The sequence below is a fragment of the Coffea arabica genome, chromosome 11e (genome assembly GCF_036785885.1).
Source record: "Coffea arabica cultivar ET-39 chromosome 11e, Coffea Arabica ET-39 HiFi, whole genome shotgun sequence".
Classification (NCBI taxonomy): Eukaryota; Viridiplantae; Streptophyta; class Magnoliopsida; order Gentianales; family Rubiaceae; genus Coffea; species Coffea arabica.
The window spans coordinates 55,934,526-55,947,704 of NC_092331.1; the positions used below are offsets into that span (position 1 = coordinate 55,934,526).

At 37.6% G+C, this 13,179-nt stretch overlaps 3 protein-coding genes across 4 annotated transcripts; 1 reads left to right on the top strand and 2 right to left on the bottom strand.

Moving 5' to 3' along the window:
• The first annotated feature begins 1,521 nt into the window (after nt 1-1,521).
• LOC113718677 (protein DETOXIFICATION 12-like) lies at nt 1,522-6,092 on the top strand. Of its 2 annotated transcripts, XM_027243564.2 has the most exons (8): nt 1,522-1,832; nt 3,983-4,527; nt 4,625-4,711; nt 4,801-4,857; nt 4,953-5,191; nt 5,313-5,518; nt 5,620-5,698; nt 5,812-6,092. In XM_027243564.2, the coding sequence occupies exons 1-7, from the start codon at nt 1,593-1,595 to the stop codon at nt 5,680-5,682; spliced, it is 1,437 nt and encodes a 478-aa protein (XP_027099365.1). In that variant the 5' UTR covers nt 1,522-1,592; the 3' UTR covers nt 5,683-5,698; nt 5,812-6,092. The 2 variants fall into 2 exon arrangements, with proteins under 2 accessions (XP_027099365.1, XP_027099364.1); XM_027243563.2 differs by having other exon boundaries at nt 1,523-1,832; nt 5,620-6,092.
• Nucleotides 6,093-11,001: 4,909 nt separating this feature from the next.
• Nucleotides 11,002-12,105, bottom strand: LOC140021410 (uncharacterized). The gene has a single exon (XM_072072173.1). It carries the CDS (start codon nt 12,103-12,105, stop codon nt 11,002-11,004), a length of 1,104 nt encoding a protein of 367 aa, XP_071928274.1.
• A 312-nt stretch (nt 12,106-12,417) lies between these two features.
• Nucleotides 12,418-12,744, bottom strand: LOC140021411 (uncharacterized mitochondrial protein AtMg00810-like). Its single transcript, XM_072072174.1, has one exon. It carries the CDS (start codon nt 12,742-12,744, stop codon nt 12,418-12,420), a length of 327 nt encoding a protein of 108 aa, XP_071928275.1.
• Nucleotides 12,745-13,179: the final 435 nt, after the last annotated feature.

Consider the following 13,179-nt stretch of genomic DNA (forward strand, 5'->3'; position numbering starts at 1 on the left):
TTACGCCTCATGCGATGCCTGAGGGTGCCCAATTTTGCTTATGATTTTAGTGGAAAATGTGGAATATTTAAACGGAAGTAATATGTAGTTTGTAGTTAAGAATGTAGTGTTCAGTTTAGATTACAAAATACCTGAGTAAGGGGCTCTTAATAAGCTGTAGACAAAATGTAGTGCAGTGATTTGGTAGCTGGACAGTCTTAGCTATGTACAATATTTACATGGTATGTTCAAAAGGTAGTAGTAGATTTGTCTGCTTTCTATTATGTACATTGTTAGTTGTTAGTTAGCTTTGTGGTGCTGCGCTTGGCTGGCTATGGTTTCTGGCAGTCGCTTTTTTGTATTGCCTGAGCTTTCTGCTCCAGTGTTTTTATCTTGGAAATGCTCTCTATTCATCAGAATCCTGTGAAGCTTGATTGGTAGTCCTCTCTTGTGGTGAAGATTGATTGTTGGGTGGTGATTTCGTGAAAAGAAGCAATAACAGGCAAGCATAATAAGCAACGAAAAAATCCATACAAAAATTAGCTCCATGCATCCAATAAACGAAGCTGATAACAAAAGCTTCTTCAATCCAATAACTTACACATTCACTTATAGTTACTGAATCCACACATGCAAAGGCAAGTCACCACTAATCACCTATACTTTCATGTTGATCTAACATGTAACTCTATAGACACATTCTAAAGACAACACAATTTCGTAAAAACAAGCAATTACAGGTGACCATATTACGCAAACAAAGATTTCATACAAAAATTAGCTCCATGCATCCGATAATAATCGAAGCACAAATATCAGCAAAGGAATCGACAGCCGAATGAAAACAATGAATAGGCAAATGCAAAAGGAAACAACAATGAACAATAAATAAGAGAGCAACTTACCAACAGTATTCAAAGTTAGCACAGAGCAACTGGAAAGCAGAGAAAGTATATATAATTTAATACCTACAGAACGTGCAAGCCATATTATTGAAATGAAAGCAAAACAGCTGACATGATCTTCATTTTATAGGAGAAATTTGAGCGCTTTGATACAAGGAATTCACAACAACGGACCAAGAGAGTGCCAGCAAAGAAAGCATCAGAGAGCTTAAACAAAGCATGCAAAGTTGCTTAACACTTAAATAATAGACGCCTAAGCCAACCATTTTACTGTCTTGCCAAAAAAGGGCATTACAGTAAAAACAACCCATGCCTAACACAACTAACAAACTTCAGCACCTTCACTTCACTGCCATGTCAGCAACAACATTTGCAAATTTCCAAGGAAGTCCACGCACTAAAGGTGCCTATAGGGGACCTCAGGTTACTGTTCTTAACATCAACTCCCATCTTTATATTCTTAGGATTTCTGTCTTATTCGTTGTTCGTTGTTAAGTGTCAACATCTGTTGTGCTAATTCAAGTCATTATGACACGATTGTCACTCACAATGGTCGGAGAGCCAACCCACTTGAAAGTTGGGACTGCCCCAAAAAATAAAAATCACAATGGTCGTCTTTCTGTCTCTGTCATTAATCCTAGTATATGAAGGGGCAGTCTCTGGACTGAAGAAGGCTCAAAGCTCTTCAGCTACGCATATACAAAGAGAATGGAAGAAGGGTTGTTAGTCAAAGAGAGAGATGTGAAGACAGAAAGGCTAACATGGGGTCTTATAGGCCAAGAAATGAAGAGACTTTGCTGCATAGCAGGACCTATGGGGGCTGTGACTCTATGCCAGTTCTTGCTTCAAGTTATATCTTTGATGATGGTTGGGCACTTGGGTGAACTTTCACTTTCTAGCTCCGCCATAGCCATTTCTCTTTGTGCTGTTACTGGCTTCAGTCTTCTTGTGAGTAGCCTTTACTTTGCCTCTTTTCTTGGCCTTATTGTTTTTTTATATGCTTGTGTTTACATGTGGGCAGCTTCTACTTTCTGTTCTATTTTCTGTCACCATAGCATTCTTGTCACAGTTTTTTCGTTTGATATGTTCGAGGTAGAAGGAATGAAGGGTAATTAAAACTTAAAATTCAATCCCAATCTTGATAAAAAAAAAAAAAAAAAAGTCTGATGATTATTGATTAAAAAAATGTTTACAAGATTTAGCTTCACAACTATGCACTTCTTTATTCTTTTCCTCCTTCCCTCTGACAATATTGTGAAAATTTTAGATGTTGTTGCTTTGAATAAAGTGATTATTCTCTCTCTCTCTCTCTCTTTTTAAAAAACATTTTACAGATAATTGAACGATGTTACCAGTACAGTAGTTCCAATATGGTAGTGCTCCAAGTCAAATGAATAAGGATTTTGGAGGTTGAATAGAACCATTAGTATCGTTACGTATTGAAAAATCATTAGCTTTATCCAAGGATTTCCCATTTTCGTTTTATTCTTCATTTTTCTTGTCATGATTAGTGAAGAGAATAGAAGATATGACTGTTGAATATTTTGATTAGGAATGTTATGATTGGAAAGAATACTTTGCCAAATTCCCGTGGAGATACTTTTGTTACTTAAATATCTCCTTATCAATTTCCTGTTGATTAGTAGTAGGCAGTAATGGTGTACTTTGTTGTAACACTTCAGCTTGGATGATAAAGGTCAAAATCAAAGTGGATGATAATTTTTGCCATCGGTGGTTGATTAAATAAATCTTAGCAATGGTTGAAAATTGACCAGCACCATTTACACCTTATGCAGCAAGATAGAGAAGTAGAATTGTCAAATTTTGCACAGTGCAGGTAATTGGGATTTAGGGCCACAAGATAACAGAATTACATGTCTTGATCTTTCCTTCTACCAATCTAAATTCCTTAGGCATTTTCAGAAGACACAAGGAAATGGTTTTGCTATCAAAAGAGAGTATAGAAATGTGAAAAAGTTGAATGCTCTTGCTTCTTCTTTTTTTCATTTTGGTAATTCAGAGTACTTTTTGCTAGTTGTATTAGCAAGGATGGTTGGTTATTTATGTGCATACAGTCACTTTGAAAAAGAGATGTCACCTTCTCTTTGTGGTAGCACTGCTTTCTGACTTTCAGTGACAATACAGGGTAAAGCACTTAGGCAGTTGTGACTTGTGGAACCATTGTGTGTAGCATGGTTAAAAAGAAAGATGACGTTTTACTATGCTAAATAGAACTTTATGTTATTGGAAGTATGACACATTTTGCCTCCATAAATTAGAAGTCTTTGGAAGATTTTATTTTGGTAGCAAAGAAACGAAAAAGGAAAAGTGTTCTCCATAATTATTCATTTTATAGGTGATGGATAAGTAACTGCGGGATTGTACTTCATAGTCACCTGTTATGCAGGAATATGAGTGTCAACTTTCAGATGGTCATGGTAGAGAAAAGTAAAAGAAGAAGCCTTCACCATAATTTTTATTGTATAGGTGATAGCTAAGTAACTATGCAACTGAGCAGCTCTAATCATCAGTTGTGAGGGAAGATGAATTTCAACTTTGAGATACATGGTCTTGCCCAAAAATTTCGCTTTGCTAACTTTTTTCGGAGATTCTGTGACATTTGTCCGTTATGATCATGATGATAAAAAGCGGAGGCAATTACATTCATATGCTTACAGCATAGAGAATTGAAGATGCAAAATTTTCAAGACTATTGCTGCCATCTTATATGTGATTAGAAGATTCCTGGCATGACAAAGAGTTCTATTAAGTACCCCTGAATACACCTCATTAGAAAACAAGTATCTACATATACAACTCTAGAAAAGCTGTGTTTTTCGGTTTGCTCAATGCTGCCATCCGGTGTAGATTATGAACATGGCTGGTTTTTGGAAGAACTGATGGGGAGATGACAGTGGGAGTGGCAGTGGTGATAAATGGTGGTGGCTTTAATTTGCTAAAGTGGACCGGGTATAGTACAGAAATGACTAGGTGTAGTACGTTTGACGTAGATGCATTAATTTGAAGATAAGATTAGTGACATACTATGAGTTCGTGAAATGATTCTAATCAAAATGAACTATTCATTTTTTAAACAGTCAGGGATGGCAAGTGCTCTCGAAACTCTATGTGGGCAAGCTTATGGAGCTCAGCAATATCAAAAGTTTGGAACCCATACGTATACTGCTATCTTTTGTCTCCTCATTGTTTGTATACCTCTCTCTATCATCTGGATGTACCTGGGAAAAATTCTCGCTTTGATTGGACAAGATCCTCTGATTTCACATGAAGCTGGAATATTTGCCACCTGGCTTATTCCAGCACTCTTTGGCTATGCAACTCTTCAACCACTTGTTCGGTACTTTCAAATGCAAAGTCTGATTTTTCCCATGCTCATAAGTTCCTGCATCACAATTTCTTTCCACATACTCATATGTTGGGTGCTTGTATACAATTCTGGATTAGAGAATCGTGGAGCTGCATTTGCTATGGGTATTTCAATGTGGTTGAACGTAATTATTCTCGGTTTGTACATGAGCTGCTCTTCTTCCTGTGAAAAAACCCGTGCTCCAATTTCAGGGGAGGTGTTATATGGAGTGAAAGAATTTTTCCGATTTGCTATTCCTTCAGCTGTCATGTTATGGTAATCTCTATGTTTGCATTTTTTTTTTTGCATGTATTTAGGGCCTCAGAAATGAAATATCTCTAGGTTATAAAGAATGATGCTCTGATAATTGCAGCCTTGAATGGTGGTCATATGAGCTTCTGATTTTGTCATCAGGCCTTCTGCCAAACCCACAGCTTGAAACTTCTGTCCTCTCTGTATGGTACGTCCTTCTCAGCCTTCTCAAAGAAACAAAGGGATAGATTGATCTTGATGCAATAATCTTACTTTTCATTGGAAATCTCTGAACAGCCTCAACACTATCATTACACTCTATGCAATACCATATGGACTTGCTGCAGCAGTAAGGTATGTTGAGCACATGGGGAATCCATTTCTGCTGATGGTTCTTTGGTGCATGACAAAAATATACGGATGTTAACTGTTCATTTGTTTTCCTTCAGCACCAGAGTTTCGAATGAGCTAGGAGCAGGAAACCCAGAAGGTGCTCGAGTTTCTGTAATTGGTGTTTTGATTCTTGCTGTCACAGAGGTGATAATTGTTGATGCAGTCCTCTTTGCTAGCCGGCATGTTTTTGGTTATGTTTTTAGCAGTGACAAAGATGTTGTGGATTACGTCACAACTATGGCTCCCTTGGTTTGTCTATCTATTCTAATGGATAGCTTACAAGGAATCCTTTCAGGTAATGGTTTATTCTCTTTTGTTTTGCTTTCTCTGCATTGTGGTATTGGAGGAAAAGGGGAGAGGGGATTCAGGTTGGATAATTGGCCGCTGTTGCCTTATAATCTAATTGCTTCTTTCAGCTGTTGCAAGAGGATGTGGCTGGCAGCATATAGGAGCCTATGTCAATCTTGCATCATTTTATCTTGTTGGAATTCCTAGTGCTCTTATATTGGGTTTCGTGGTAAAGATAAGAGGGAAAGGTCTTTGGATCGGAATCCTATCCGGTGCTACTGTACAAAGTTTGCTGCTCTTTATTGTAACAATGTGCACAAATTGGGAGAAACAGGTCTTCTGTCTGTCATATTTCTTAACTGTTTTGAGCTACTTACACCAAATCTTGAAATGTTTGAATTCGCTTCATCACTTAAAAGCCTCCATTTGATGCAGGCAATAAAGGCACGAGAGAGGTTGTTCCAAGAAAATGTTTCAGCTGAAGATGGACTAATGTGATAACAAGAGCCTACTGGTAATTTGAACAACATCTAAGCTATAACATAAGAACTTACAGAAGAATTGGATGATAGCTCATTTTGGCACCAGAATCTCAACTGCAATTGAAATTACTTCCATCATTTGCAGCAAATTGCTTTGATTCTGTTATGTCTATGATGACTGCATGAAGCTGGAGCTAAGGACTATTATCACCTAAAAGTAGCTCATCTGTTTCTCTTCTCCTTTTGGGAGGTTTAGAGATAGGTTCTTACTGACTGAGAAGTTCCTCTAAGGAATAGTACTACTTTGGCTCTGCCATTCCCTGTTTGTAGAATTCCAGAGTGAAATCCAGTCTCTACCACGGGAAAATTTACTTGGGAACAGTTTAAGAGTCAAAAGATCAAGCAAATCAACAAGGTTTACAAGCACAGTATGACTGAACTCATGTGAATCTTTTGTTTTATTTTACCTTTTACGGTTGATTGAGAAGCATATTGGCTACTTTAGACATGAACTACCTCCTTTCAGGGCCGGAATAATGGACAAATAGCTAACAGTGGTATAGAATTTGAATTTTTTTTCTTATAACAAAGCTAACAACTTCACATATCATAGTTAATGATTGAATGCTTGATTTGGTTCCAGAAAATTGGATCTTTGGAACTCGAAATTTCGACTGGCTAAGTGGAAATTTTGTTTTGTTCTCATGACATTATGAAATTCTATCATTTTAAAAGCTCAAATAACCATGCTTTTGGTTTGCAGTCAAATTATCCATACTTTTCAATATGACAGCGGTCGCGGTCGCGGTCGCGGCTTGGAACGTTCCACATCGGTCTCGGCATATCGGTCACGGTCTCGGTGAGACGCAAATTTTAAAGAATTTAATATTCTAAAAATTATTAATAATATAAAAAAAGTATGCTAAACAAAAATAATAAAAAATAGCCAAAGAAATGGCCGAATCAATCCGTCGCGGTGTAACTCGGCCGATTTCTCGTCTTGACTCGGGATAACTCGGAGTGACTCGGTGTGACTCGGCCGAGTCAATCCATCGCGGTGACGTCTCGGCCGATTTCTCGGCGAGATGAATATCTCGGTCTCGATTCGTCGCGGTCTCGTCTCGGACTAGGCCGAGACGGTGACGACTCGGCCGAGTCGTCTCGGTCTCGGCCGAGTCTTCGAACCATGACAGCTATATTGTGGTAACAAATTCCCAGATTATGAGAACCGAACTACGCATGAACAACAAACTGTTTACGATTTCTATATTCTCTGCCAAACTATGATGATACTTGTTGCTATAATTTCCTAAAAAGCTTTCTTATTTATCCCCAATTCCATTAAAACGCAGCACTGACCAAGTGGCCAATGATTTGCTTAATCAAACTTCTAAAAACCCACAAACAAAACCTTTTACCCATGCAGCTTTGGGCTCAAGGGTCTACGAATGAACCATCTAAGGATTTACCAAGACCTTTTACCCATGCAACTCTGTGCATTCAAATAATGCATGTCACAATTATCAAAATCTTAAAGAGCAGCATATCTGTCTTTTGCGTTTCTAGTTTATGCTTATTTATAGTATAGTATGGATAGGAACTTCGCATTCTGAACTTTTAACGTCGGCAAGCATCACCAGAATGGTTGTTTCAACTGGGCTCTGTCAAGAAGAATGGGCAATTCAGATTTCACTGGCACATGACACGATACCAAAAAAACAGCAATTTTTTTAGTTTAATGTCCAAAAAGAAAAATTTATTCACCAAATGCAGATGTTGGAGTGCGTTTTCTCAATCTAATGTTGCCGCACAAGGCTTGTACGGCAACGGAACAAAATTATCTTATTTTTCACGATTTTTCTGCACTTGAATCTGTACGACAACTACGGACTAAACAGCAATTTTTTTTACAGCCAGATGCACTTGCTTGCTCTCTTCTTGCGAAGAATGCTTTCAGCCCAAATCCCTGTGGCTTATTCTTGTAAAACCCATTCTTACCACATGCTTTTAATAATATGGCCGTCATCTGTCATTACGTGCCACTATCTCCACTATAGACAGAAAAAAAAATTTTAATGTGCATGTTGATACCAATATTGAGGCAAATAATAAGAAAAGCAAAGGACAAAATGTTTATTTCTTTGTAAAACTCATATTCCTCATAACATGAAATTAATCTATTTATAGAGTTGAAACCAACTCCACTAACTATCCCACTAACTCCACTAACTTCACCAGCAACTCCACTAACTCCACTAGCTACTCCACTAATTCCACTAGTTGCTCCACTAATTATTCCACTAACTCCACTAATTCCACTAACTCCATTAATTAATTAATAACGGTAAATATTTCTAACAATTCCTCCATTAAACTGAAAGTTTCTCAAACATTCAGTTTAATAGGACTTATCAACTGCACAGACTCCAAGTAACTTCCTTAATTTCTGAAACGTGAATAACTTCAATGGCTTGGTCATTATGTCCGCAATCTGATCTTCACTTTTGCAGTAGAGAAAATCAATTATTCCATCCCTTGTGAGCTCCCTTAGAAAGTGAAACCTAACGTCTATGTGCTTGGTTCTTCCATGTAGAACTGGATTTTTAGAGAGTTTGATGGCAGAACTGTTGTTACAATAAATTGTAGTAGCTCCTTCTTGCTGAAAATGCAACTCTTCAAGAATATTCCTTAACCAAATTGCTTGACAGGCACAGGCGGTTGCAGCTACATACTCTGTTTCAGTTGTTGATAACGTAACAATTGGTTGCTTTTTTGAACACCATGAAATAGCTGCTGAACCCATCATAAACACATATCCAGACGTACTCTTTCTATCATCAGAATCGCCTGTATAGTCACTGTCAGTAAAACCAAACAAATCTGATTTTTCACAATTCTTGTAAAATAATCCATACTCAATGATTCCCTGCAAGTATCGAAGAATTCTCTTGGCAGCTAGAAGATGTGTCTCCCTTGGATTTTCCATGTATCTACTAATAAGACTTACAGCATGCATAATATCAGGTCTAGTTGCTGTCAAATACATCAAACTTCCCACAATTTGCTTGTAAATGGTGCTATCAACTCTCTTTCCTCCTGGTTCTTTGATGAGTTTTAAACCCATTTCAACTGGCGTACTAACAGAATTACAATTCGACATTTGAAATCTGTTCAAAATTTCTTGCACATATTTTCTTTGAGAGACAAAAATTCCATCAGCAGATTGCACCACTTCAATACCCAAAAAATAATGCATCTTTCCAAGATCAGACATATCAAATTCAGCCATCATAGATTTCTTGAATTTCTCAAACATGGCACTATCATTCCCAGTAAAAATAAGATCATCAACATATAAGCAAACAATCAGCAATTTACCTCCATCTCCAATCTTTATGAAAAGTGTATGCTCATATGGACATTTCTTAAATCCCTCCTTAGAAAAATAAGCATCTATACGACTATACCAAGCACGTGGGGCTTGTTTTAACCCGTATAATGCTTTCTTGAGTTTGTATACCTTATGTTCACTTCCAACCTTCACATAACCAGGAGGTTGATCAATAAATACCTGTTCCTGTAAATCACCATGTAAAAATGCTGATTTCACATCCAATTGGAAGATAGGCCATGAATTTTGAGCTGCCAATGCTATCACCATCCTAATCGTGTCATGCCATGCGACTGGAGCAAAGACTTCTCCATAATCCACCCCAAACTCTTGCTTATAGCCTTTAGCTACCAGACGTGCCTTGTACTTGTCAACTTCTCCATTCTCCTTTAATTTCGTCTTGTACACCCACTTGACACCTATAGATTTTTGTCCTTCTGAAAGATTGGTTAACTCCCAAGTGTTATTTCGTTCAATAGCTGCAATTTCTTCATCCATTGCCTTCTGCCACTTCAATTCTTTGACAGCTTCTTCAAAAACTGTAGGATCACAATCGAAAAATAGTGCAAAATATGTAAGTGGGTCTTCAGATTGATCAATTCCAGTTACCTCATAATCAATCATCCATGCAGGTCTTTTTCTAATACGTTGAGGCCGTCATTCATCTTCTGCTACTATTTGGGAATTTGATACATTATCTGGACCATTTGATGAAATTTATTCTGTCAACTGCTGCCTGTTTTCTTCATCAACTCCATCAAAATCAGCAGGTATTTGTTGTTTAATAATATTGCTGCTCCATGGCCAAAAAATTTTCTCATCAAAAATTACATCCCGACTGATGACAATTTTCTTGGTGATAGGATTATAAAGCTTATAAGCTTTTGACTGATCACTAACACCAAGAAAAATGCATTTCTCCCCTTTGTTGTCTAGTTTTGTCCTCTTTTGCTCTGGAACATGAGCATAGGCAATGCATCCAAAAATTTTGAAGTGATCCACTGTTGGTTTCCGTCCGCTCCATGCTTCCTCAGGCGTCATATTTTTAACAGCAAGTGTGGGACTTCTGTTCAATATATGAATGCTCCAGTTGATAGCTTCAGGCCAAAAATTTTTTGGAACACCACTTTTTGTCAAAATACTCCTCACCATGTTCAATATTGTACGATTCTTCCTCTCTGAAACACCATTCTGCTGCGGCGTATAAGCTGTTGTAAGCTGCTTCTGAATTCCATGCTCCTCAAAAAAATTTATAAATTCTTGTGAATTATACTCTCCACCACGATCACTGCGAAAAAATTTTATGGATTTGCCTGCCTCCTTTTCGACAAGGGTCATGAAATTTTTGAATGTTGAAAATGCTTCAGATTTTTCCTGCAAAAAATAGACCCAATTTTTTCGACTATAATCATCAGTAAACGTCATAAAATAACGTTTTCCACCATTAGATAACGGATTTATGGGTCCGCATAGATCAGAGTGAACCAACTCTAAGACATTTTTTGCTCTCCACGATTTTCTTTTTGGAAAGCTATCCCGATGTTGTTTGCCAATAACACACTCTTCACAAACTTCTGAAGGAGTTGTGATTTGAGGTAAACCAGCTACCATATTTTTCTGTTGCAAAGTTTTCAGTCCACCAAAATTCAAATGTCCATAACGAAAATGCTATAACCATGCCACATCTTTCGATTTTGTCGAGAAACATGAATGAGTCAAGTTCTGCAAATAGAGTGGGAACATAAGATTTGCCGTCATCTTAACTTGAGCAATTAAGCCTAATTTTGCATCTTGAATCTGACATACACCATCTTTGATTGAAATCTCGTACCCTTTTTCGAGCAACTGACCCACGCTAAGCAAATTTGTCTTTAAGTCTGGAACAAAAAGAACATCAGTAATAGTATGGGTAGAAGAATTTTCTTTAGCTTGGATAATTACCCTTCATTTTCCCATAACAGAAATTGTAGAGTTGTCACCAAACTTGACAGTGCTACGGAATGACTCGTCCAATTCAGAGAATGTCTTCTTATCTCCACACATGTGATTGCTGCAACCGGTGTCTAAATACCACGTGTTTTGTTGAGTTTTTTCACTCATGTGGCACACCATCAAAAGAGACACTTCTTCTTCTTTTTCTGCAAAATTAGTCCTTTCTCCATTTTGTCTATTCAAATTAGTTCGACATTCGGACTGATAATGGCCATACCTATGACATTTGTAGCATTCAACATTGGACTTGTCTGCTGACTTTGGCCTTTGATTTGTTAATGGATAGCCTCCTCGTCCTCTTCTTCTTCCTTGAAATTGATTTTCTTGGTGCTGGTATTGTTGTTGTTGGTTGCCACGATCATTATTTCCTCTACCTCTGCCTCTGCCTCTTCTCCATGTTAAGTGACTTTCTGCTGAAACCACCAGTGCTTGCTCCTCTTTCTCTTGCTGGTTAATTTTTTGCTCATGAACCAACAAAGAACTCTGCAACTCATCAATTGAAATTGCATCAATATCTTTCGATTCCTCTATACAGCATACAACAAAATTAAATTTTGTTGTCATTGATCGAAGAATCTTCTCGACAATGGTGGCGTCCTTCAAATTTTCTCCATGGATCCTCATCTTGTTAGCGATTGCCATCGTTCTTGCGAAATAATCAGTGACTGATTTGCTTGACTTCATGCGTAAAGTCTCAAATTCGGTCCGAAGAGCTTGAAGCTGCACCTGCTTCGCCTTTGCATTTCCTTGATACTTTTTATTCATGGAGTCCCAAATTTGTTTGGAGGTATCTTTGCTAAGAATTGTCTCCAAAATGGCTCGATCAATAGCTTGAAAAAGATAATTTTTAGCTTTAAGATCTTTCAGTTTCAATGCTTCTAACTCCATTTTTTGCACCTCTGACAATATTTCTCCGACTGTTGGCTCTGCTACTCCAGATTCGACAACCTGCCAATACTCCTTGGATCTCAAGAAGTTCTCCATTAGCATACTCCAATGATCATAGTGACCATCAAAGCGAGGAATTGCTGGCTGCACAAAATTGTCGATGGCCATCGTAATTAATAATTCTCACAACTCACTTTTTTTTTCACTCACTAGCCTAACTCTGGTACCACTGATACAAATATTGAGGCAAATAATAAGAGAAGCAAAGGACAAAATGTTTATTTCTTTGTAAAACTCACATTCCTCATAACACGAAATTAATCTATTTATAGAGTTGAAACCAACTCCACTAACTATCCCACTAACTCCACTAACTTCACTAGCAACTCCACTAACTCCATTAGCTACTCCACTAATTCCACTAGTTGCTCCACTAATTATTCCACTAACTCCACTAATTCCACTAACTCCATTAATTAATTAATAACGATAAATATTTCTAACACTGTCAGTAAAATCAAACAAATCTGATTTTTCACCATTCTTGTAAAATAATCCATACTCAATGGTTCCCTGCCAGTATCGAAGAATCCTCTTGGCAGCTAGAAGATGTGTCTCCCTTGGACTTTCCATGTATCTACTAATAAGACTTACAGCATGCATAATATCAGACCTAGTTGCTGTCAAATACATCAAACTTCTCACAATTTGCTTGTAAAGGGTGCTATCAACCCTCTTTCCTCCTGATTCTTTGATGAGTTTTAAACCCACTTCAACTGGCGTACTAACAGAATTACAATTCGACATTTGAAATCTGTTCAAAATTTCTTGCATATATTTTCTTTGAGAGACAAAAATTCCATCAAATGGTCCAGATAATGTATCAAATTTCCAAATAGTAGCAGAAGATGAAGGACGGCCTCAACGTATTAGAAAAAGACCTGCATGGATGATTGATTATGAGGTAACTGGAATTGATCAATCTGAAGACCCACTTACATATTTTGCACTATTTTCCGATTGTGATCCTACAGTTTTTGAAGAAGCTGTCAAAGATTTGAAGTGGCAGAAGGCAATGGATGAAGAAATTGCAGCTATTGAACGAAATAACACTTGGGAGTTAACCAATCTTCCAGAAGGACAAAAATCTATAGGTGTCAAGTGGGTGTACAAGACGAAATTAAAGGAGAATGGAGAAGTTGACAAGTACAAGGCACGTCTGGTAGCTAAAGGCTATAAGCA

Excerpts from the sequence above, each read along its gene's own strand:
- LOC113718677 (XM_027243564.2), top strand. The coding sequence starts at position 1,593 with ATGGAAGAAGGGTTGTTAGTCAAAGAGAGAGATGTGAAGACAGAAAGG. Across the intron at positions 1,833-3,982 it reads TTACTGGCTTCAGTCTTCTT|TCAGGGATGGCAAGTGCTCT; the intron begins GTGAGTAGCCTT and ends TTTTTTAAACAG. Across the intron at positions 4,858-4,952 it reads GGACTTGCTGCAGCAGTAAG|CACCAGAGTTTCGAATGAGC; the intron begins GTATGTTGAGCA and ends GTTTTCCTTCAG.
- LOC140021410 (XM_072072173.1), bottom strand. The coding sequence starts at position 12,105 with ATGGCCATCGACAATTTTGTGCAGCCAGCAATTCCTCGCTTTGATGGT.
- LOC140021411 (XM_072072174.1), bottom strand. The coding sequence starts at position 12,744 with ATGTCGAATTGTAATTCTGTTAGTACGCCAGTTGAAGTGGGTTTAAAA.